This window comes from Kogia breviceps, chromosome 7 (assembly GCF_026419965.1).
Source record: "Kogia breviceps isolate mKogBre1 chromosome 7, mKogBre1 haplotype 1, whole genome shotgun sequence".
Taxonomy (NCBI): domain Eukaryota; kingdom Metazoa; phylum Chordata; class Mammalia; order Artiodactyla; family Physeteridae; genus Kogia; species Kogia breviceps.
Genome location: NC_081316.1, coordinates 109467391 through 109491927, shown reverse-complemented (window position 1 = coordinate 109491927; position 24537 = coordinate 109467391). Strand labels below are relative to the sequence as shown.

The window sequence follows — 24537 nt, the reverse complement described above, 5'->3', positions numbered from 1 at the left end:
CCTGCGCGTCCGGAGCCTGTGCTCCGCAACGGGAGAGGCCACGACAGTGAGAGGCCCGCATACCAAAAAAAAAAAAAGAATATTTCCACTCCTGTCTTGGAGGTTCAAAGTAAGCATTTGGAATCTGTGGCTTTTTTAGAGCAAAAAAAAAAAAAAAAAAAAAGTGTTCTGTGCTATCCACAATTCTCACTTTATGCCTTTAATATTCTATTACAACACCTAGACACTTTCACATTTTATGCTCATTTATCATTCATCATTTTCCCTTGTCGAATTAGTTTGCCAAATTGCTTTCTGATCAGGACTCTTCAGGAGAGCAGAATTCCTCTTTTGCAGGGATGCAGATATTTCTTAACAGCATTTTGCAGTCGTGAATTCAGAGACTCATGGAGAACATCATTGAATATACACTTGTAACTCCTTGATTTGAATGATCCACGTAGATATTTAAACTACATTCAAGGACTAGGACAGCTGGTTGCATTGAGAATGTTTGTGGCAGGTAAGAGGAAAGTACAGGAGCCACGCATTTTTGTCTTTGATTAACATATAATTAACTTAATAGCATATTTCTGTGTGAATAGAGTGTTTAAATCAGAAAAATTTTGTGAGTTCTAGATAGATCCAATGCAAAGATTTTCAAGACCTAAAGTACAATAATTAAATATGTTATCCTTTTCAGTAAAATCATATATTTTTGCCCGACTAAAAATAGGGTAGTATCAGTGGATTTTTGTACCCTAAACTATTCCCCAAAGAAATTCAGGAGTTAGTGGGGGAAATCAAGAATGGTATGTCATGGTTTGTAAAGGCACAAAAGCTGAAAAGACTGCTATCATTCTCATATGTCTCATTAGAAGCTGGAAATTACTCAATAAACCTATAAGCACAAGCACACATCTATGAGTGGGTTTGCATTTTTCCTTAGCTAGTACTTTAAGCCATTGTAACTTCAACCTTGCAGCATGATTTAGGATTGAATAATAATAGTAAATACGGGTGGGAAAGCATTTGTGATGAAAGATGCTCCATGAGCATAAGGTATTGTTATTTCATCTGATGAGAGAATGTCTAAGTTTCAAAACTGTTTCATCATCAATATTTTATGCTAATGAATGAAACAGCAGCTAAGCCAGAGGCCACATGCAAACAGAAACACACTGCAAAATGTACAACGAACATTCTTCCCCTATTTGTTTCCTTAGCAAATAGAATTTGATTACCGAGTTCTTCGTGGAACGATGAGTCTTTGTGTTTTATTTCTGACTATAGACAGAGATCTGTCCCTTTGCCACGGAGATGTTGTCTTATGTAAGAGTCATATTTCAGCAAACATAATTAAACCATCACAAACAGAGTCTTCCATTAGTCAGACCAGAGTTATGGTGGTTGTGCTTTAGATTCATAAGAAAGTATTTCACGTTCTGCTGGGGGAAAAGAAAGACCGCTAAATATTTCATGGCTTTTCTTGATCACATTGTTTATTTCTCAGCATTTTAAAGAGATACTTAATTTTTCTCGACAGCTGTTTTTGTCAACACGTTAAGAGAGATAGATATTAAGGGCAAAATTTGCATGGGATACCAAGAGCTGGTATTTTCCTGGAATGATGCTTACTGGGTGCATAAGAATAAATCTCACACTGTTCTCCAGAAATGTCCTTGGCATTTGATGTGTTCTCTAAAGCTATATTCTGGTAATGTTCCACGTCTAAGGTTTCGAGGAGGGGGAGAAATCATATTTTGATTGGTGTCATTCAATATACGTTTGGGTTTCGTGCAAAAATAAAACGCGGACACTAGAGGGTGCTGTTTGATTTTCTTTTTCACTGAGTTGTGCTGCAGATTCCCCGTGAATCGAGGCTCTGAAAAATGCCATCGTGTTCTCCTAACCGGGACCAAATTGCACTGCTATACAGGATGTAGAAATCCCCTGAGTTCAAGGAGAGAGGCTGGAAGGTTCAAAATGGGGTAGATGCTAAATTAATTCAGAATTAGTAAAGAAGTAATTCTTTGTTACTTTAAACCTATATGATTGTCATTTTTTGATAATTACTTAATTTCCTTGGTTGAAAGAAGTTTTATTAGATTTCAAGCTCTCACTAAATGTCAGATGGTTCTAAAAATATCTAGAATATTAGACAATGTGAAACAATTCATGCTCTCAAGTTTTGGCACTAGGATTTTGAGCACAGCGCATACTTACTACTGGTTAAGAAACTAATTATAGAATTCTCAATTGTCAGAAATGCCGGACCCCGAGATGTTGTTTCTTTTGATATCAGAGAAATACCAAGTTAATAAGATTCCCAATTCCTTTTTCACCTTCACTAAACATGTGCTTCCCCCTCACCCCAGCCCCCCAGCCCCCCACCCCGCTTCCTTGAAGCAAATCTTTTTGAGTGACAGTGTTCTGGAGTTCTCTAAATATATGCTATCATATGGTTTATGTTTGTATCGTGTCATTTTCTAACTTAAGAATATTTTATAAAAAGCTTAAAGTTCTCGTTTTATAGAGAGGAAAGTTAAGGTATTGTGATCTCAAATGATTTATTTCAAGCCAAGAATTAAATTAGTAGAAGGGTCAGGATGATCTCCCAGTTCTTCTGCCTTGCAGACAGTCAGCTAAGGGACCTGTTTGTTTTTAGTTCTGTAGATGTGTTTTTCTTTAATACAGATACGCATGACTGACCCAGAGACTACTTGGCAGCCATCACCACAGATTTCCAGTTCTTCTCCCTCCCAGTTTCCTGGGAAGTTCACAATTCCCCCTCTCTGAAAGTTAGTTCCAGTCAGGTACCTTGCTTTGGCCAGTGAGATGGTAACAGAAGTGTGTGTGTCTCTTCTGGGGTGTGACTCCTTGCTGAGGTGAGCCCCAGAGCCTCACGTTGAGCTGGCAGCATCAAAAGATAATGAAGTGTCAAAAAATAACAAGTGCTGGTGAGGACTTGGGGGAAAAGGGAATCCCTCATTGGTGGGAATGTAAATGGGTGTAGCCACTGTGGAGAACAGTATGGAGGTTCCTCCATAAATTAAAAACAGAACTACCATACAATCCAGCAATTCCACTTCTGGGCATTTATCCAAAGGAGATGAAAACACTAACTCAGAAAGATACCTGCACCCCCGTGTTCACAGCAGTATTATTTACAATAGCCAAGATATGGAAACAACCTAAGTATCCATCGATGGGTGAATGAATAAAGAAGATGTGGTCTGTATATACAATGGAATATTATTGAGCCATAAAAAAGGAAGAAATCCTGCCATTTGCAATAACATGGATGGACCTGGAGGGCATTATGCTAAATGAAATAAGTCAGGCAGAGAAAGACAAACATAGTATGTTCTTACTTATATGGGGGAATCTAAAAACAAAACAAAACAAAAAACATAGAATGGATTGGTGTTTGCCAGAGGCATGGTAAAATGGGTGAAGAGGGTGAAAAGATACAAACTTCCCGTTATAAATATCAAATCATTATGTCATATACCTGAAACTGATGTAATGCTATACATCAATTATATCTCAATAATAATGTGATTCTGACGCAGGAACAGACAAATTAGCCAATGGAAGAGAATCAAGAGCTCACAAACAGAACCACAGAGGTTGAAACTTGATATATGATAAAGGTGGTACTGAAGTCCCATGGGGAAAGTATAAATTGTTTAATAAATTCTGTTGAGAGAAAAAAAAGATAATAAAGTCTCATTAACCTCCCTCCCAGGATGGAAGTAAGGATCAGAGCCCCCTGATGTGAGAAAGAGAGAAATCTTTGTTGTTTAAGCCACCGAGATTCTGGGGTGTTCTAATACGGCTTCACACCTAGCTTATCCTGATGACAGACAAAGATGTCAACCAAGTGAGAAAACCAAAGGCCAAGAATTAAAGTGTGGTAAGAAAGGATTTAATTAAAAATCTAAAAAACAATTATAGTGTTTAATTTAGAAATTTCTAGTGACTTTGATATGAAAATCAATAAAGATAAGTTATTAAATATGAAAACATTTCCTCCTTGTATGTCTTCAGTTAAAATTCATCTAAGGAAATCAAGTAAAAAAATATAAATGAGATGTTATTGTGTTCAACTCAGAATCTGATTGTGAAAACCTAAACCTTAGACTATGGAAATGAGAATGGAACTCTGAATCTGCTCATGTTGAAGTGGGGGAAAGTCTGGAGTTGAGGATTTTCACGTGAAAAAAAACATGTGCATAACATCAATTTCCATCATGGTGAGGAAGAGATACTGTGTCTCTCCTAGAACAGATGGTTTGATTCCTTAATCCATCTCAATGTTCAGCATTTTCCCAAAAGATCCTAAGATGTCTAAGTTGAAGCAGATGCATATTTTTCTCCATCAATCCCGGTTGTCCTCTTGGCCGCATGCTTGTGGACCCTCCCCGGGGGCTGGGAGAGCAAAGCCGCTCAGTGCAGACTCAGTCTATACCCTGCTTCTTCAGCCCAGTGACAGTGTGATGCTGGGCCTTTTATACGTAAGACAACAGGAATCGTACCCACAACCCACGGTCAAGGACGCTAGGATTTCTGCTCAGCGTTTCCCAGAGTTCCCAGAAAAAGAAAAAAATGCCATCAGCTTAAATCCAAAACAACTTCAAAATAAAATTGACGTGGCGTTTACTTTGTTTTTAACCTTAAAAAGAGAAGCACCCCAGGTATATATTTACCAGGCCCTCTATGATGTAGTTAGTTATAGTAAATGTGGGTTTTTTGTGCCACATACAAGAAGACGCTGCCTGCTTCTCTTCCACATGGCATCTCACTAAATGCCCTGCTAATGCTCTGTCAGGACAAACAGCCATATAACAAAATGCATTAAAGTGCTGGCCAGCAGCGCCTACCTGCTCCAGTTGCTGCTGCTGTTGTTGTTTGTTTGTTTTTTAATCAGAGGATGCTATTTAGTGTGCAAAGCTTAACGTTGAGAAGTATGGTTCCAGCCGCGGAGTAATGAGAATAATTGAACACAAAGTTTATTTAAGCATAAAACGCGTTAAAAATGATTTGGTTGATTTGTGAGAGAGAAGAGTTTGGGTCTGAAGAGACGGATGGGGTGTTGGGGTTCCCCAGGTCTGCAAACAATACATGTGGTGGCCACGTGGCACGGCAGGGCTGGAGGACACGGGGGCGGGTGTGGGGAGGGGAGCAACACAGGCACATCGAGGTCAGGTGCTTCCAAACATCGGAGAGATTCCTTAGAGGGAGTCAAACCTTCCCGTCACCACTTCTCAATATCCGATATCGTGCCAACAGGCCCTTCTCTATAAAAACTATGATACAGAAACAGCACTGGTGGGACAGATTTCTCTGGTCAGATTTCCGACAGACTTGTCTAACCAGAATTTTTTCCTTCACCGTTTTTTCGTGCGAACCAACGTTTCTGGTGACAGCTATTTGGAAATTTTAGGCAAGATAAATGTTTTCCACAACTGGCTTTTAGAAGCCCAGTTGCATACCTTGAAAGACGAGCATGGCATCTCCCTCTTTTCTGGAACCCTGACTGTTTGGGGCAGGTGGCATCACTTTGAGACAGTGGGCAATCTCAAATCGTTTTTGACTTAAGGGCACACACCTTTTATCCTACAGGGAGTTGAAGTAAGTAAATTACAGTACTTTATATAGCAACCTTGAGTTAATTATGAGGTTGTGCCTGATGTATAGACAAAATGCCATAATGAAATCTGGGTCATGATGAGAAGCAGTGTCCAAACTTGAAGTTCAATGGAAGAATTAGAGGCTGTGGACAGAGAGAGACATAGTAAGTCCTCTGAAAAAATATATACCTGTTTGACATGGATCAGACATCTTTGTGGTATTCCAATAAAGGAACCTACTTCCTTCATTGCCAAGAACCCACTTTCTCCAAATGGCCTGGACTCAGGCAGCAAAGAAGCGAAATTAACCCTAACTTTAGGATAGTCCTGCTAACTTAGAGGGTGGGTACCAGGGACAGCTGGCAGATAAGGCTATTGCAGGAAACCTTGTTTGTTGGATCACACACCCCAGTCCCAGCTCAACCCAGGTAGATCTAAGGCCAATATTTGGTACTTAAACAGCTGGATAACTTCCTTCTTTAAATATCACCTTCATCTATACAAGCAGCTCATGCAACTCAATATCAAAAAAACAGACAACCCAATCCAAAAATGGGCAGAAGACCTAAATAGACATTTCTCCAAAGAAGATATACAGATTGCCAACAAACACATGAAAGGATGCTCAACATCACTAATCATTAGAGAAATGCAAATCAAAACTACAATGAGGTATCACCTCACACCAGTCAGAATGGCCATCATCAAAAAGTCTACAAACAATAAATGCTGGAGAGGGTGTGGAGAAAAGGGAACCCTCTTGCACTGTTGGTGGGAATGTAAATTGATACAGCCACTATGGAGAACAGTATGGAGGTTCCTTAAAAAACTACAAATAGAACTACCATACGACCCAGCAATCCCACTCCTGGGCATATACCCTGAGAAAACGATAATTCAAAAAGAGTCATGTACCAAAATGTTCATTGCAGCTCTATTTACAATAGCCAGGACATGGAAGCAACCTAAGTGTCCATCGACAGATGAATGGATAAAGAAGATGTGGCACATATATACAATGGAATATTACTCAGCCATAAAAAGAAATGAAACTGAGTTACTTGTAATGAGGTGGATAGACCTGGAGTCTGTCATACAGAGTGAAGTAAGTCAGAAAGAGAAAAACAAATACCACGTGCTAACACATATATATGGAATCTAAAAACAAAACAAAAAATGGTCCTGATGAACCTAGGGGCAGGACAGGAATAAAGACACAGATGTAGAGAATGGACTTGAGGACACGGGGAGGGGGAAGGGTAAGCTGGGAAGAAGTGAGAGAGTAACACTGACACATACACACCACCAAATGTAAAATAGGTAGCTAGTGGGAAGCAGCCGCATAGCACAGGGAGATCAGCTCCGACCACCTAGAGCTGTGGGAGGGTGGGAGGGAGACACAAGAGGGAGGGCGTATAGGAATATACACATGCATACAGCTGATTCACTTTGTTATACAGCAGAAACTACCACAACATTGTAAAGCAATTATACTCCAATAAAGATGTTAAAAAAAATCACTTTTATCTTTTAGATAAAAGAGCAGGGACCAAAAGGTTTAAAAACAAAAACCAAAATGAGCTAGAATTCCTTGGGCGTTTTCCTCCTCTGCCCTTCTTACTTTCTGGAAGTCTCATACATCAGTCGCTGACCGAGTGGGCCTCACATAGGACTGTCTCCTTCTCAGGGTCAGGAGCTTCCTATGTCCCCAGCTGCCGGCCCTGAACGGGGGTCGTGCTCACCTCTGCAGCTCTTGCCGTCCTCCTGCAGGGTCCCCGTCACGCAGCTGCACAGAGGCCCGTCCACCCGGCTCGTGCAGATCTGCTCACACCCTCCGTTGTCCTCACACCAGTCCAGCCCTGAAAAAGAGCCGCTGGACAAGTTACCTGCAGCCTGTCCAGCTCTTCAACTCATATCTAAGGGCAAGGCCTTAAAGAGAGGAGTGGAAGGAAAAAATCCTGGTACTGTCATGAGTTTTTAATAGTCCGTGAAAAGATTTCATTATGGAAGCGGGCAGGCTTCTCAAACTGGGGTCCCCAGACTGGCGTCCTCAAGCTCCTTGTTCCCCAGATTCACATAGTAGGCAAAACCCACCCCAGACTTAGCCCGGGCCTTCAAATCCCACTGTTTTAATCATTTATAGTGTGTTTTAGGGAACATACGTACTTTTTCTCCTAATAGGCCCCACTGAAATGATCTGTTCTTTAGGTTCCTTGGTGTAATCTGTGGCAATCCTGGAATTTTGAGGGCAATTCTGAAAGACAGAACACCGGAGGGAAAATTTCACACAATTAAGCTGATAACTTATTCTTCACCACGTCTCCACCTCCAAAAGAGGCAGTGGCTCAGCCTGGAGCACTCATGCAGCTCAGATTAATTAGAATCAATCCATTCTTGATCACTGAGCCCAGTGGGACTTGGGGCTTTATGTTGAACAGAATTAAATATATTCTCCACACTAGAATTAGATTCAAAGAGGCTCCCTTCCCAGGGAGGAGGATCCTGTATCAGATCAGACAATAATGTATGCAGCAGCATCCGTAAGTAGCTCTGACCATAATTCACATCTCGATTCGGCCAACATGGGGCGAGCATAAAGCTGCAATGTTAAAGGTCAGGGACCAGGTACTAGTGCAATAACATCTTAGGGACACACGGCCATACGTGGTGGGGATGTAAGCCTGGCAGGGACCAGATGATTGGCTTGTCACCTCGTCCCGCCAGCCCCTCCAGAGCCTCAGGCCTGGCTGTGGATTGGGATGATCTGTGGGATAATCCCTGTCTAAAGGACACCTGGATAAAGTGTAGCCTGAGCCCGGGGGTTTGCTTCTGGGGTGGAGGGGAGCTTGGCCCCATCGCTCACCTCAGATGCAGGTGACCTGGCTCCTTGAGACTCTGGCATGTTGGTTCTCAGACAGGGGGAATTTTGCCCCCCAAGGGACACTGGGCAAAGTCAGGAGGCATTTTGGGTGTTGCAAGTGGGGAGGAGGTGATACCGGGGTCTAGTGGGTAGAGGCCAGGGATGCTGCTAAACAAGCCGACAGAGCACAGGGCAGCCCTACAACAAAGAATCATTTGGTCCAAAATGTCTGTGGCGCTGAGGTTTGAGAAACCCTGGTCTAGTGTTATGCCAGCAACAGACTGACATTTCTAAGTCACATAAAAGGAGTAAATGGTCATCATTCTACCCTGCTCTCTTATTGCTCCAGCACAGATGGCTGCCACGCCTAGGCATCTGAAGATGGTTCCAATTCAGCCACTGCTAGGTGCAGTGAGTCCTAAAGAACTGTACAGAGCCACCGACGTTGGGATTCGTGACTCCCCACGTGGGGAAAACTGGAACTGAGAGAAATAAAGCTAAGCACTGAATTTTCATGCTCTCACTTACTATTTTACAGGAGTACTTTTCTGAGTCACAGAGGGACACTGCGCAGTGCAGATGGACTTCATCGTAATCCCCAATGAACTTAAAGACGGTGACGTGGAAGCGACAGGTGAGGGAGACACCGTTTTCCTCGATGCCAATGGTGTTGTCTTTAATGTTCTGACACCTATTCGGAAAAAAGGGACTCTCTGCTTCACACTTTCATGTTTCATACAAAAACCATCATGAACGGTAAAAATGCCTTTGCGTTTGAAGGTGACCTCTGGAGTGTGCGGGTCTGTCATTTATTACGACTCCCTTATAGTTTCAGTTTGTTGGAAAAGCATCAAATAACACCTCAAATTAGGATCTTAACTGCAGCTAAAAACAAAATGACCACAGGGCCTGCACTCAGTTTCCCTACCTGCCAGTTTCTCATTCCTCCCCCTCACAATGCTGTGTTTTACTGATATCAGTTTAATAAACACAAGATGAGTCCTTACATCTTCTGTACTTTCTTCAGTTAATTATTAGTTTTGGCAGGGGCCCCTTTTTCAAGCTCTATTGGGAAATCTCCCCACAAGTGAGAACGGGTGGGAGCTGGAGAAGACGGCCCAGCAGTCACAGATGAGCTGGACGATTGTTTTGATGTCGGATTCACTCCCTTCCCCTCTCCTTGTGGTACTGAGCCAACAGGCAGGGACACAGGTATCTCTCCTCCACCTGTTAGAGTTTCGTAAATGGACCACCGTCTCTTATGCCCCAGGGTCTTTTCATGTACTGTTTCTCCCACCTGGAAGCCTCTCTGCACTTCTTCCCCTGCTGACTAACCCTGCTCTTTCTCCAATGCCCATCTGTGGCTCCCCCTCCTATATAAACATGCCCTGACCAGGCAGGAACAGGTGGCTTCACCCAGATTTGCCAACAACACCGTGCTGAGCCCCTGGGGTGCAGGAACCAAGGTGTAGTCCTCACTGTGTCTCCAACACACTGGAGGGCACGCAGTAAGTATTTAAAAAGATGTGGTACATATATATATGGAATATTACTCAGCCATTAAAAAGAACGAAATAATGCCACTTGCAGCAACATGGATGGGCCTGGAGATTATCATACTAAGTGAAGTAAGTCAGACAGAGAAAGATAAATATCATATGATATTCTGCTTATGTGCGGAATCTAAAAAAAGTGATACAAATGAACTTATTTATAAAACAGAAATCGACTCACAGACTTAGACTTATGGTTACCGGTGGGGAAAGGCTGGGAGCGAGGGATAGATTGGGAGTTTGGGGTTGACATGTACACACTGCTATATTTAAAACAGATAACCCACAAGGACGTACTGTAAAACAATAAATAATGAAAAATAAATTTAAAAGAATACTTAGATGTTCTTTAGTCAAACTCACACAAATATTTGCCTGAGAAGCAATAAAAGCTATGACCCGTCTTTCAGCTCTGAGAGAACGTGTATGTGTATATATAAAGCTGTATTTTTACTTTTGAAACATCACGTACAGTATTAACTGCCGTTTTGTTTGAAATATGCTATTAAAATTATACTTAATTTTTAGACCAAAAAATATATATATTTTTTAGACTGGATGAATCAGTGACTGAATGAATCAATTGTGCTTCCATGGCCAAGGTGGGTCCACTGCGGCCAAGAAGCCCTTTAGAAAGATCTTATCAAGATAAAAAGGGTGACTCTTTTCCTTATGTTTCCTTCCCCTGGCCCCCAGGATTCAATAGCTTCGTGATAAGGAAAATTAAAAATTGAAGTTATCCTTCAGCATTCCCACACCTATTCAGTTTGGTAGTTAGTCCATAAGGCAATAGTTTCCTCAATGCTTTGAAACAAAAACTTACTTGCCATACTTTTCCTTGTCACTGTGCCTCATTTGAATAATCTAAATTGGTTCAAGGATTCTACAACGTTCTCAGCCCTCCAGTCTTCACGCAGGATTTCTGTTTTAACTAGACCCCCAACTCCCAGAGAGATGATTCGAGGTTTAAGTGTCAGAAAAACAGGAAGCAGAAGGGAGGGGCCTCGGGAAGCAGGGACAGGCTGGCTGGATGCCACCTTAGGGGGACAAACAAACCAAGCACCAGAATCCTCTGTCCACTCGCAGAGGAACAAGTGTCCTTTCCTTTGTCTGGGCACATGAAGAGGAACAGAGAAGTGACCTTCGTGTGCCCAGACCTTGGCATCGCTGGTAGATGGCGGTGGCGTCTCTGCCCCCAACGTAGCTGCAGAGGGGCGGCTGACCCCTCCCCCCAATTCTGATGCGGACCCATCCTCCTGCTCAGTCATTCAGCACTGAGCGGCAGTTTTCCCATAAGCTCACTGGAAAAAACCAATAACCACATCCCTCCAAGAAAGGTCAAGAGGACTCATGAATTAAATGCTCTCACCCGATGAAATTACCTCACACCCAGCAACAGTTTAATTTGAAGACCTTCATGCAGACCCTGGGGGGAGCTGAGATTTATGGACCCGCTCACTCACTCTCCCTCTCTGGGTCAACTCTATTAAATACTATTTTAAAAATGCTAAATGCCACAGTGTCCTTCAAAGGCGGCCCAAGCCTGCCCACCCGGGTGTGTTGTACAGCGGCTCAGATCGTAGCTCTTTTACTTTGGGAAAGGACCATGGCTGGGGCAGGGGGAGGGGGAGGAAGGGAACAGATGAAGAAACGGAGATCTGTGATGTTAGGCAGAGCATCTGGGCCTGTTAAGACACCACATAGTCACCAAGTCCTTCCCTCTGCCCCTAGGGAGGCTAAAAATCAACTCAAAAAGATAGTGCCTTCCCGAGGCCTTTGCTGAAAATCCCACTCTATGCCTCAGCAATGCAGGCCACAAGCCACAGCTGGCCAGGTAGGGAGCTGATGCGTCTTGGTGCTTGAAAGATTTCTTCCTCTGCCCCTTGCTGGTTGGGTGTCCCTGGGTGAGCTGTGTACAGGCTCTGAGCCTGTTCATGTGCAAAATAGTGGCTGTTTATTGTTTGTCTGCCTAGAACCATACTCTCCTTCTTTGGGGGAACCATTCCTTCCTCGCCCAACTTGAAGGCTAATTACAGTATCCCTAGCACTCCCTGACCACTCCAGGGAGGGCTGCTGACTCAGGCCTGCGATAGGGTTCAAGAAACACTACCCCCAAACCTGGCACCTTGAATATTTTAAGCTGAAGGAGTTTGAGAAAATGGCAGAACCAGGAAGGTCACTCTTCTCACCTGAAACAGGTCATAAAGCCCTTATGTGAGAGGTGCCCTCCCCATACCAGAAGGAAAGGAGCATCCCTATTTCTGAAGACAGAGGGACACTGAGATGAATCTGAACAGTCTAAGATTCCCCGCAGTTTACTACAATTACCACATACGCTGGACCTTCTCCACGACTGTCCACTCTTCATCAAACCGGTCATAACAATACTCAGCTTGAACTGTTTCTCTGAGTCTTCGGTTCCTTATGAAGACTCCCATGTCACGTAAAACTTACACTAGATAAATGTTTCCTGTTAATCTGTCTTTGTCCATTTAATGTTCAGACCCAGCCAGGAACCCTGAGGGTCAAGACAAACTTTGTCCTCCCCAACACCAGGCAATTTAATGTTGCATCTCCTCCAAACAAGGCAGAGAAAATGCATCCAAGAAAGGCTAATCACCCTCCTTCTCAGGGATCCCCTGAATTGGGGTTAGAAGGGGTGCTCGCTCCTTGGGGTTACAATGCTGAAAAAAATGCCAGTGTCTAACGAGGCCAATGAGAGAGAAAGAGACAGACAGGGACAGTGACAGAGACAGAGAAACAGAGAGCAAGGGATAGAGGGAGGGAGGGAGTTTTGACAGCATCTGGCTTCCTGGACCCAATCATCCCTGAAGCCACATCTACTTAACGTGATTTGGTTTTGTAACCATTAAGTGCCTTGCTTTTGCATAAACTAGTTTGAAATGGCCTCTATCACTTGTAAGAGAAAGAATTTTGATTAACATAGTCAACTGCTTTTAAGAATTATGGTACTGGGATGATGGAAACGTTCCAAAATTAGATTATGGTGATGGTTGTACTTCTCTGTAAATGTACTAAAAATCATTGAATTTTACACTTAGAGCAAGTACATTATATTGTATATAAATTATGTATGCAATAAACTTGTTAAAAAAGTATTGTTGGGCTTCCCTGGTGGCGCGATGGTTGAGAGTTCGCCTGCCGCTGTAGGGGACATGGGTTCGTGCCCCGGTTCGGGAAGATCCCACATGCCGCAGAGCGGCTGGGCCCGTGAGCCATGGCCGCTGAGCCTGCGCGTCCGGAGCCTGTGCTCCGCAACGGGAGAGGCCACAGCGGTGAGAGGCCCGCGTACCGCAAAAAAAAAAAAAAAAAAAAAAAATCTATCTATCTATCTATCTATCTATATATATATATATATATATATATATATATATATATATATATAGTTGCTTGACAAAACTAGTAAGTGTTTTTATAAAATACAGATAATTATCATGGTTGTTGTTTGGTCCACAGTCTTTTCTTCTTTTTCATTCACCCATTCATTTATTCATTCATTCAACAATTTTGTTGCATAACCACTCTGTTTCAGGAAATATTCTAGGTGCTGGGCATATACTGGTAAGTAAAAAAAAAAAAAAAGTTTATAAGCTATTATTCTAATCCCTTTTTAATTTTCATAGATGTCCTATTCACCAACCTTTAGTTATTCTCCTTACATCCTTTCATTTGCAGATAATCCACATTCAACTCAGATTGAAATTCAAAGTAGGCAGGACAGAATGCCCTCTTGGGTCACATTGAGAGTAAAGCATTTTGTAGTTAATGGAACTGGTGATCTACCACTAAATTACTGTGTGATTTTAAGCACTGCTTGATTCACTAAGCCTTAGCCTTCTCATCTGTAAAATGGGGCTTATAGTATCTACCTCGTACGTTGTCATCAGGATTAGACAGTTCTTGGGTGCAAAATGCTGGCCCTGTAGGTCATCAAGAAACGTTAGTTCCCATTCTCTTCCCTAAAAAACAATATAGACAAATCTAAATACCAAAGGCTCTGAGACTGTCCTCCGAGAAGAGGCTACCCACCCTTCTTCAATGATGAAGTATCGGAGCTTGTCATTGCTGTCGCGGGAGGGGGTGGCGTAGCATTTGTTCAACGTCAGAATCAGATGCGTGGAATCGGCTCCAACCACAAAGACCCCTACGTACAGCACATCTCGAGTCGTCAGCACCACTTCGCCCTGGCGGTATGGATGTTTGTAGGATGCATTTTTGTAGAGCGCCATCTTGGTGGTGAAGCTGCCTTCTTGGGTTGGAACTGTCAGGTTGATGACGCTACAAGGGAAACAGTCATAAGTCGGGGAACCCCAAGCAACGTTATCTATTCAATTACTTACCGTTTTCCAAGCTGAAAATGCAGAGGGAAGGCCAAGCAGAGAGTAGTAAAGTCTAATAATTAAATTTAAATAATTAAATCTAATTTTAATTAAAATTAAAAATTCAATTCCTCAGCACCTCTCTTCCCCTGGCACATTTCAAGTGCTCAGTGGCCACATACAGCTACTGTATTGGACAGCACTGATATAGGACATTCCCATCACTGTAGAAAGTTCTATCGAACAATGCTGGTCTAAGGCATCTAGGTTCAGAAAATATGAATTATTCTCTCCCTAGTGCTTCAAAGACAGATGCTAGCAGTTTTGATTGTGCTAATTTTCACTGTCAAGGAAAAGACAGAGCAACGTGCACAGCCCATGAGATTCTCTACCTTAGCATAGGCTTCACGACAGAGTCCAAGGAGATCTTGATATCCAGCTCATAAGCACATGAAAATTCCACACTGATCGTCCTGTCCCTGGTGATGATGTTGCCAGTATTGTTGGCACTTTCTATCCAAATGGTGTTTTTATACATGATATGAGTGGCATTGGACTGCAAAGCAAAGGGAGGTCAGAAATCATTAAATCTGGGCGTGAGTATGTGGCTTGCATTTCAAATCCACGGGCCAGAAAGTAGAAAAATGGCTTCATTTCATATATAACCCAGGGGCCAATATAAATCAGGATGGAGCTAGTCTCAACACTTACTAGAAAAAAAAAAAAAGTATTACAATAGATGTCAAGAGCACCCTTCAGTCTGATAACCTTGAATGCCCACGGAGGGGGATTTCATGTACCACTGAGTTCTAAGTACAACCAGTCCCCAGTTATCTGTGGGAACCCAAGCTGGGGACAGCATGAAGTAGTGCCATCCTGAGGTAATATATATCTTCTCTTTCAAGTCTGGATTCAAAATCCAGCCTCCGCCAAATCTTGTACGAGACATGCCCACAAGTACCAAGATGAACACACGCATGTTTCACTGTCTTGCACCTTTCACTCCCTGATAAAAAGTGTTAATGAACACAGTTATCAAAAAAAGACAGTAGGAAGGCACAGGAGGAAGAGAAGTGAGATGCTTTGCTAACCTATGAATTGGATAACCCAGCACAAAATGTTGTGGCCTTGCTGTATTTCTGCAGCCAACTGTTAAGTGATGTCTGGGACACCCTTACACCCTGAAATAGCTGAACCCAGCTGTCTACCTGGTAAAACAACAGAAGCATGAGAGAGGTAAGAACATGTGTCAACATGCAGGGCAAAGGATGACAGCAGACAGTGCAAACCAGGGAAGGAAGCATGTCACCTATTTTGCTTTCATTTCAACCCCTTAGCACCCAATGATTATTTTCCTGCTGTCCTTCATTTCGCGCATGGCTTTTGCTGTTTTGCAAGGAGCATGTTTCTAAGTCGAACCCCTGAAGTTGGCTTCAGAACAATCAATGTGCAAACACCTGGAGCTGTCACCACCTCAGCCAGGTGCTCTTTCCTGCCCTCGTTCCTCACCTGCACAATGTTTCCACAGTTCCCTTTGGTGTTGTTGATCTGAAAGGAGATAAAGTCCTCTCCCTCAATGCCGGTGCACTGCCTGTCATTGATCCGCACACCCTCCCTCTCGAAGCCGAGCTGGAAGAGTTTGCACTTAGATATGGACACTTCCATCTGGGCAGCCTTGCAGGTCACCTCTGCGTCAATGATGTCGTGGGAGTCTGTGGGGAAACAGTCATTATGAAAGGCACATCAGTGGGAGTTGGTCTTCCTTTGTGGGTGGGCGAAGCACCCCATTCTCTTTAGAAGAGGCTGATGGTCCTCACACAGAGGCTGCAGCATTTCTAATGAAGCTCTGATCAAACTAAATGAGTATATGAAGTCATTCAAAGCAATAACTTGGGCAATGCTAGGGCCTCTTTTTTTTTGGGCCATGCCGCGCGGCATGTGGGATCTTAGTTCCCCGACCAGGGATCAAAGCCACGCCCCCCGCATTGGAAGCGAGGAGTCTTAACCCCTGGACCACCAGGGAAGTCCCCAGAGAGCCTTTTTTTAACGATGAAAATGCTATACAAAGCGTCTTTGATCTTTTCTTCCTAAACCCAGGATTTCCGCCCCACTTCGGTGGTAGCTACTGTCCGTAAGCTCCATACCGCATCGGGCTCACTGTGGCCTGGCTAAAGAACGTGCCCCAAGTGAGGGCAGCCCTGGTCAGGCCACTCCACAGCCCAGCTGGTACCCAGGCCAGCACTAGGAGCTCTTGTTTTTGGAAATGGAATGCACCAATGGACATGTTCCATGAGTACACAAACACAGGCTAATAAGCACTGAAGAAACAGAGAAACGTTTTTATCTGCTTAGGTGAAGCCTTTGAACAGCACATGTGGTCCCCTTCTGTGGAGCCTTCTGGTCAACCAGGCTTTCATTCTCTCATGATGCTAAACGTGGCATGTGCCTTCTGAGTTCCGCGCTTCAGCCAAGGACACGGAGCTGGGAAGCAAAACAGGTCCCCCACAAGCTGACAAAACGAGTGTGCTCTTGGCCAGGGGACAAGGCCATTCCTACCTTAAGGGGACTCCTACCTGGAGTCCTAGTTGTTTGCCGTTTGCTTCAACATTTCTGTTTTCTTCAGGACCCACCGAAAAGCTTCGGGCCAGATAAAGCTGGCTTTAAACACGTCTTACAGCACCTGGCACTCTCGTCCTGATTCTTTCATGTTTTCGTCAAACCACCTTATCTCCCTGTGAGTCTAAAAGATCAATTTGGATCCCTCTGGTGTTGAACATGGCCTCAGATGGAGCTGGCTGATTCTATGCATGTCCAAATTTGCGTGTTATCATTTATTGAAGAAAAGGATGTAGCTACAAGGAAACGAACATTAGCCTGCTTTGAAGAGGTCGGGTTCCTTCCTTGTTCTGCTTAAATGCTCAGGAAAGCTTCGTTACTTGGGTTTCTAACCCACAGTGTGGCACGTGCGGGCTCCCACCCGAAAGCCTTCCTACGTGGCTGCCGGGCGTCTCCCGTGGGGCCTGTCTGGCTGGGGGTGGGGTGGCGGCAGCTGTCACTCACTGTTTCCGTAGGGAGGGGGCTCCATGCAGCCACACAGCTCCCCTCCGTTTTCCAGCTCACAGGTTCGATTGGGACAGTCCGCCCCCAGACAGGGATCTTCAACCACTCCTGCTAAAAAGGAAAACAAACAGAAACACAACTTGATTTTCACACCAATGCACGGCAGCATGTGGTCACACTCTGGACTTGCCACTTCAGTGGACCTGGTGTGGTCAGATGGCAGATGCGAATTAACAGACAGGGCAGCCTTCCAGGAAAAAATGACGATAGCTAGTAATTGGGTCCTTGCTATGTGCTTCATGCTTTGGTGGCATTACCTCTTCCATCCCTTACGAGCTCTGCCAGCTAAGTATCGTAACTTGGCATCACAGCTGAAATGCACCCAAGGTCACACACAGGTGAAGGTAAGTGGGGAGGATGGAATACACAGACACGCTTAACTGCCAGGACATCCCGAGACTGCTGCACTTCCTGCTCTGTACCACAAGCATATGCATTGGTATCGTTATATTTATATAAAGAGTAGGGTCCAAGCCATTTACCTCTAGATTCCCAGCACCCAGCCACCTCATAGTAGATGCTCAACAAATACTTATCAACAATGAAGATTTTAGGGCCAGTAAGGTCCCAGAGAGGTCCCACAAACCAGGACTTCTTAGTCTTTTTTTGATTCATGGTCCAGCTACCCCACAAACTTCTACTTAATTTTATAAAAATAGACAAACTATCTACACACAACTCACCAGCATTGACTTCGATTAATGGTACTGTTTTACCAAAAAGGGGAAAACTCTAAGTAAAACACAAATGTATGTGAAGTGTCATCACCAACAGATTATAAACAATATTTCTGTAGCAGATGAGCCCATAGGCCACCTGTGAGCTCGTCAACATCTCAGTTTGAGAGCTACTAATGGAGAGCATTTCTTTTAGACACTCACTTCTTTTTATTTTGTTTTTGAGTTTTTAATTTTATTCTTGATATGAGTTTGTTTTCTGACGATTTGACTCAATATAACAAAAGCAAATTTCACTTACATATTTCAGTTGTTATTTCTAATTGTTTTCCCTTGGAAATTTTTAATTTTTAAAGTTTTGTCAAATTGCCATGCCAAAAAAAAAAAAAAAAAAAAATCCAGTAGTACTGAGAAGCTTAAAGTGAAAAATAGCAGTCCCTTGCCTAGGCCCTCTCCACTTCCCAGTTATTTTTCTTGGTCATTTTAAAAGTCTTTTGGTGGTTTCTTCGGATATTTAAGTCTATGTTTGTAAATGGTAAGCAAAAACTGTTTTCATTTAATTTTTATCAAAATAATACTGGTAAAAAGTCAAATAATGCTGTGTTGAAGAATGGCAATCCCATGTCCCAATCTTCTTATCTTCCAGTTCTAAGGCTTCTGAGACAACTATTTTAAATCTTTTAATTCTTCTAGTTTTTACAACCATATTTCGAAATATCACAGTGTACTATTTTTCTTGATTTTTCAGTGTTAGATCTCTATCGACTTCCTTTTAGAGAAGATTAGGATTTAGTAGACACTCACTTCTTCATTCAAAGACTGTCTCCCTATCCAGGTGTAATAATCCTCCTCATCGTCATGGCATATGATGGCGAGTGTTAAAGAAACAGCAATGATTCAATCCCAGCATGAGCCAGGTTCTCTTCAAGAGTTCAAAAACCAAACCAAACCCCTGAGCTGTCCCATAGCTGCAGATGCTTCTCCCCACCCTCTGCTAAGTAACTATTGTAATATGTGGGAGGACAGGTATGGCGTAGCATCAGCCTGTCTTAATTCCTAGAGAAAAGACTGAAGGAAAACCATCAGCATCAGTTAAATACACTTACTTTTTAAAGGCTTCCTTTTGTAAAGACCCTTTTGCTTGCCCAGTGGGTTCAGCGCCTAACACAGGGCTAAGCACACAACAGCCACTCCATGAATGTGCTGGTTGATTAACACAATATGAAAACCACCCAAGAGAATAAGGGAAAGAAAGTGTGGAGGTTACAGCTTCCAGGGAGGAAAGAACCTCACTTACAAACATGGTGGTCCACCTACCACTTGGCAAATACAGCATGCCCAATGCAGAGGGAAGTTTTAAGGTTAAAAGCAAAAATTCATACTTAAAAAAAAAAAAAAATCCAGACAACTTTTAAAGTTCAAAACAGTTACAGCTTCCAGGAAGGAAAGAACCTCACTTACAAACATGGTGGTCCACCTACCACTTGGCAAATACAACATGCCCAATTCAGAGGGAAGTTTTAAGGTTAAAAGCAAAAATTCATACTTAAAAAAAAAAAAATCCAGACAACTTTTAAAGTTCAAAACAGTTAAGGTTTTTTAAAGTATTGTTTATTAACAGAACAGGGTAAAATATTGAAGCTGTCAAACAAACTATTTCTGTTGATTGCTAACAGAGACCAGTCATTTGCTTGTTAAGAGTTTCTGAAATCCCTGAATGCATATTTTAATGAACCACATTGTTTTCAGGTTCTGAATTAAGTGCATCGCTACTCTTGCTGAGGTTTGGTCTGCAAATTTACGGATGTGCACGCTCAGTCTTGGAATGAACAGGGCCAGTTTTCATGGCAGCACCTGTATGCACATCGGGTTGGTGGTGCATGTCGAGGGACAGGCACACGTCCTGTCGGCCGCGATGTCATGCTGCATTCATGGGACAGATGGATCATTATGTATATGCACACACATATATGGATATGACAAATTTATGTGTGATTATGTACATATTTATTTGCTCCATGTATTTGATTAACATGGTAAGAAAATGAACAAAGAGAATAATGGATAACGCAGGTCAAAATAGTATTCTTACTACAGAAAAAAAAGTGCAAGAATCTACAGATCTTTATTTTATCAATAATTTATGTGTAATCCCTCTATGAATCCAACCACGGCTTCCTTGCAACCAGGCAGATACAGGCAGCTCAATTCCAACTCAACTTGCCACTTGCCATGTGCCTTCTCTTTTGACCTGGGCTCTGACCCATGTTAAGGGAGCCATGTTAAGTAGAGCTGAGTTTGGGGCACTGAAATCAATCAGGAATCCTATACTCTGTCCGGCTATCTTAAAGTCACTAACTATACTGGTCCTCCTCCACCCAGAGAACCTCACCTTCCCCAGCTGGTGTTCCAAATTCCATAACTGGTCAGGCGCTTAGAGGGGAGTCAGGCTCCACCGAAAATGTGCCCCACGAAATCTGCTACAGCTCACAGCTCTCCACCCTCCAACCCTGGAAGCAGATCTATGGGGCCGAGATGCAGACCAGCCAGCCAGCCAGCCAGCCCTGGACACAGTGATGCCACTGGCAAAGCTGTGCTTTCAACTTAGAAAAGAGCCTGCAGAAATAAAATAATTCTCTTACAGCAATTCTCTTTCTCAATCCACTCGGTGCTGAGGATCCCGAAGGAGCGGCAGGACTCCCCATAGGCAGCCAGGGAGCCGCACAGCTGGTACTTCTTGTGGTTGTAGCAGCCGTCCAGGTAGCAGGACTCGTAGAAGGGAAGGGGGTCGAGCAGCCCGTAGCAGGGCTGGAAGAAGCCCTTCATGTCCGTGAGCTTCAGGCAGTAGCCGTCGCCCTGCATCTTCTGGATGTGCACGTTGTCGCACATGGCCGCGTACTGGGAGAACTGCAGCTCGTTGCAGCTGGGGGCGAGAGGTCTGGTCAGGGCAGCGAGCAAAACCAGGCGTCCAGGATGGCCAGTGAAAGGGCAGAGCATGGCAGTGCCCTTTTTAGCTAACCCAGAAGTTAGTGTGGGATGCTGATCCCAACGCTAACAGACTATGTAACAGACCTTAGGAAAGTCAAGGTCATTTCTATTGTTACACCACTGGGATGAGTGAGGGTAAAATAAAATGATGGACTGGTAGCCAAAGTGTCAGACGAAAGGGAGCTATTGATAGAATAACCATTAACCTTTGATATAAGTGATACAATAACTATTAACGGGTGTTCATATAATAACAACCACCGCCGATAATAATAATAGTTACTATCACTATTAATAACAATAGCAATGACAGTTGGTAGAATTAAAGATTTGAAAGGAAGTCCAGAAACTTCCCAACCAGTTCCAGTTTAGCTATCAGAGACCAAAAGTAAAACCATCACAAGAAAATTGGTGTCAGGCTGAAATCGTTTATAAAGGAAGAAAAAAAGGAAGAAATGAAGGGAAAGGAAGCTTAAACAGACTCATGATTCCTTAGGAGGAACTGAATCTTGCCCACCTTTGGAAGCCCCAGAATAGCTTAAATGTGCAAAGTAGTCAGTTTTCTAACTGTGGGCCCTAGAAGTGACATTTTAGAGAAAGCATCACATTAGGAATTCGGGAATCTAATCCTGGCTTTGCCACTTACAGGACCCCCTCATGTCAATCATTCCACTCTAGCCTCTGTTTCACCTAGAAAAGAGACTGGACCAGATGGTGCCCAAGGTTCTTTCCAGCTCTGGGTCCCATAATTCACAGGATAGTTTAATTTATGGCACATTTTTCAGTTTACACCTGCAGAAGGGTCAAAGAGGGTCTGGAGGTTCATTTTCACATCTGGGAATGTAGCTGATGTTTGGCGTATTAAAGCACAAGGGGACAGAACCATTGTGTAAGCAAAGACATGCCAGGAAAGAGAAGCATATCTATAGATCCTGAGAGGAATTAACATAATTCAGCAGCCCAGAAGGGCCCTAAATTAAACACCTTTGGAGTAACTTGTTTAGCTCATTCTACGTCAGCTGGCCAGAGAGGGGCCTGATAATAGCCTCGCGGACCTTCTGCTTTTCCAAAGGCTTTCTTGATCCCCACCAGCTTCTACCCGCACAGAACCAAGCCTCTGGTAAGAGTCACAGACACGCAGTCTCAGCAGTGGGGAGCGAGGGATAGCCCTCATCTCCTGGGTTAAATCTTAATCCCACCCCCCAGCAGGGGTGCCCAGCTGCTGTTGGGCAGCTGGCCAAGGTTTCAGAATTCTAATCTTGGGCACACTCTTCTGTTTAGCCGAGGGCTGGATGACACAGAAATTTAGACTTCTGTCATCTAAGCCTAGTTCCTCCCTCTGCCGTGTTCAAGAAACTGCTGTGCCTGTTTGTATGATGAAAACTCCAAAGACCTTCAGCTTAGCTCTTTGTAGGAGTCCGGAAGGGTGATGCTGTACAAAGTCCCTTCCTCAGCAACACCTGTCATGGACGTGGGAGGACTGGGGCCCTGGAGTCTAGCGGCTGGAAGTTCTCACCTCTTCTGCATGCCATTGGTTTTCCAGCTCTGGGCCAGCACCACGCTGCTCACCACAGGCCTCCCCCGCAGGGTCACGTAATCATCGGTTAAGTCCCCATTGAAGTTGCCACAAAGGCCACACACTTTGTTCTGCAGCCTCTCGCTGATGCTGATTTTTATGACGTTGAAACCATTGTAGTGTATCTGGATGTCAGGGCTGGTGTCGATCACCAGGAACCCCTCGCTGCTGTAGATTTTGGTTGCCAGCCCAGTTATAAACGGAACGTTCACTTGTGTGCCATTCACCTGTCAAAGGAGAAGGAAAAAGTATATGACCCTCAAAGCAGGGGCTGGCAAACACTTACTGTGAAGGGCCGGAGTAAATATTTTAGGCTTTGCGGCCCATGTGATCTCTGTCAACTCTGTCCTCGGGGCAGGAAAGCTGCCAGAGACAATAGTAACTAAATGAGTGAGGCTGTGTTCCACTAAAGCTTTATTTACAAAAACAGGCAGCAAGGAGACTTGGCTGAATTTCATATTTTGCTGACCCCTGCCCTAGAATTTGAGTACTCACTCATCTAACTGTCCACACTTGCCCCCAAAGAAGCAAAATATGGAGGCAGAGAGATACAAAAAAAAAAAAAAAAAAAAAATGATGGAAAAGTATAACACAACAAATGGCTGGATTTTCATATAAAACTTTCTCTAGCATAAACCAATTACTGAAAACGAAATCCCAATCCTATGCTAAGGAGGGTCTAACACAGTTAAAATGAACCTAGGGATCATTGCTATGTTAATTGTTTTCTTGTCTATAACGCTGAAACAGGACGTACCCTCCCAGAGGTCCTATAGGCAGACTGTTTTCTCCATTTGTCATTTTCTTGCTTTATAACAGTTTCTTTTTTTCTTAGCCCTTAGGACAGAACATAACACGCCTTTCCTGTACTTACAAAATAAATTCTTCTCCCCGCCCCCCCTCCCCCGCAGGTTATTAGTAACTTTCATTTCTTAAAAAAAGCAGAAGCCTTTAAAAATATGATTCTTTACTATTTTGGTGGCTTGGGGGTATTTTATTCAGCACAATGTCAGTTTTGCTCTCACGTGGTCCCTTTTCACTTTCTTGCTGCTGTATTCTGGACCAATGCAGTTGTGTCTATGTGGGCCAATTTGCAAAAGGAATTGGAGTGTCAAAAACAGTAGCAGCTTTCATTGACGTTAAAAACCAGTATTAAAATCCAGACTTTTCCCTTTAAGCCTGCAGAATACTGCCAGTCTTTTCCCTAATGCTGGATACTAAGCTATTTGATGACTCTTCAACTAAAGACACTCCCAGTGCACAATTATCTGAGCCGGTGGTAGAAAGCAGATACAGTAACACTCAATTCCCAAAATGCCCCTATGCGTGTGCTGGCTCTCTCCCTGGCCCTCCCTAGCTGCAACTGCAACCCGGGGTAGGGGGTGCTGACTCCATGGTTCTGTTCTGTCTGCTCTGAACAGCCTGGTTTAGCTGAGAGGCTGGGGGTCACCACCACTAGTTTCGAGCAGATTATCTTCTTAAATGGAGGGATGAGAGGAATGCAAGTTGGAGAGGTGTATTAGTTACGGGGGTGGGTTGGAGATTCACATTTATTTATATACGGGTCTAAGATTCACAAGAAACCAGGCAGCAGGCCAAGGGAAGGGCCAACGTAAGAGAAATCCACCATATCCCTCCTCTGTTTTCTTTCCCTTGGTGTGTCATTAGGGGGCGCTCTCATAGCGAGGGACGATCCCTCCCTGCCGTTTTTTGTTTGTTTGTTTAACATCTTTATTGGAGTATAATTGCTTTACAACGGTGTGTTAGTTTCTGCTTTACAACAGAGTGAATCAGCTATACATATACGT

General features: G+C 43.5%; 1 protein-coding gene and 1 long non-coding RNA gene across 17 annotated transcripts in view; one reads left to right on the top strand and one right to left on the bottom strand.

The window, feature by feature from the left end:
* The window catches only part of LOC131760078 (uncharacterized), a 61151-nt gene extending 51670 nt beyond the window's left edge, over positions 1-9481 (top strand). For 2 of the 3 annotated variants that reach the window (XR_010841467.1, XR_010841466.1), the window contains 2 exons: positions 3731-3898; positions 9014-9481. This is a non-coding gene — a long non-coding RNA (uncharacterized lncRNA). The remainder of the gene's footprint in view (positions 1-3730; positions 3899-9013) is intronic. The other variant, XR_010841465.1, reaches the window with a different exon arrangement.
* The window catches only part of TECTA (tectorin alpha), an 86145-nt gene continuing 66577 nt past the window's right edge, over positions 4970-24537 (bottom strand). For 12 of the 14 annotated variants that reach the window (XM_067039163.1, XM_067039170.1, XM_067039172.1 and 9 more), the window contains 10 exons: positions 22670-22956; positions 20808-21088; positions 17429-17539; positions 15878-16080; positions 14761-14924; positions 14079-14327; positions 9004-9166; positions 7782-7869; positions 7358-7474; positions 4970-5758 (listed from right to left, as the gene is read on the bottom strand). In XM_067039163.1, coding sequence (XP_066895264.1) covers positions 5658-5758; positions 7358-7474; positions 7782-7869; positions 9004-9166; positions 14079-14327; positions 14761-14924; positions 15878-16080; positions 17429-17539; positions 20808-21088; positions 22670-22956 — 1764 coding nt within the window. In that variant the 3' untranslated portion in view covers positions 4970-5657. Of the gene's footprint in view, positions 5759-7357; positions 7475-7781; positions 7870-9003; positions 9167-14078; positions 14328-14760; positions 14925-15877; positions 16081-16710; positions 16850-16941; positions 17221-17428; positions 17540-20807; positions 21089-22669; positions 22957-24537 lie in introns of those variants that run through there. The other 2 variants (XR_010841464.1, XR_010841463.1) reach the window with 2 other exon arrangements.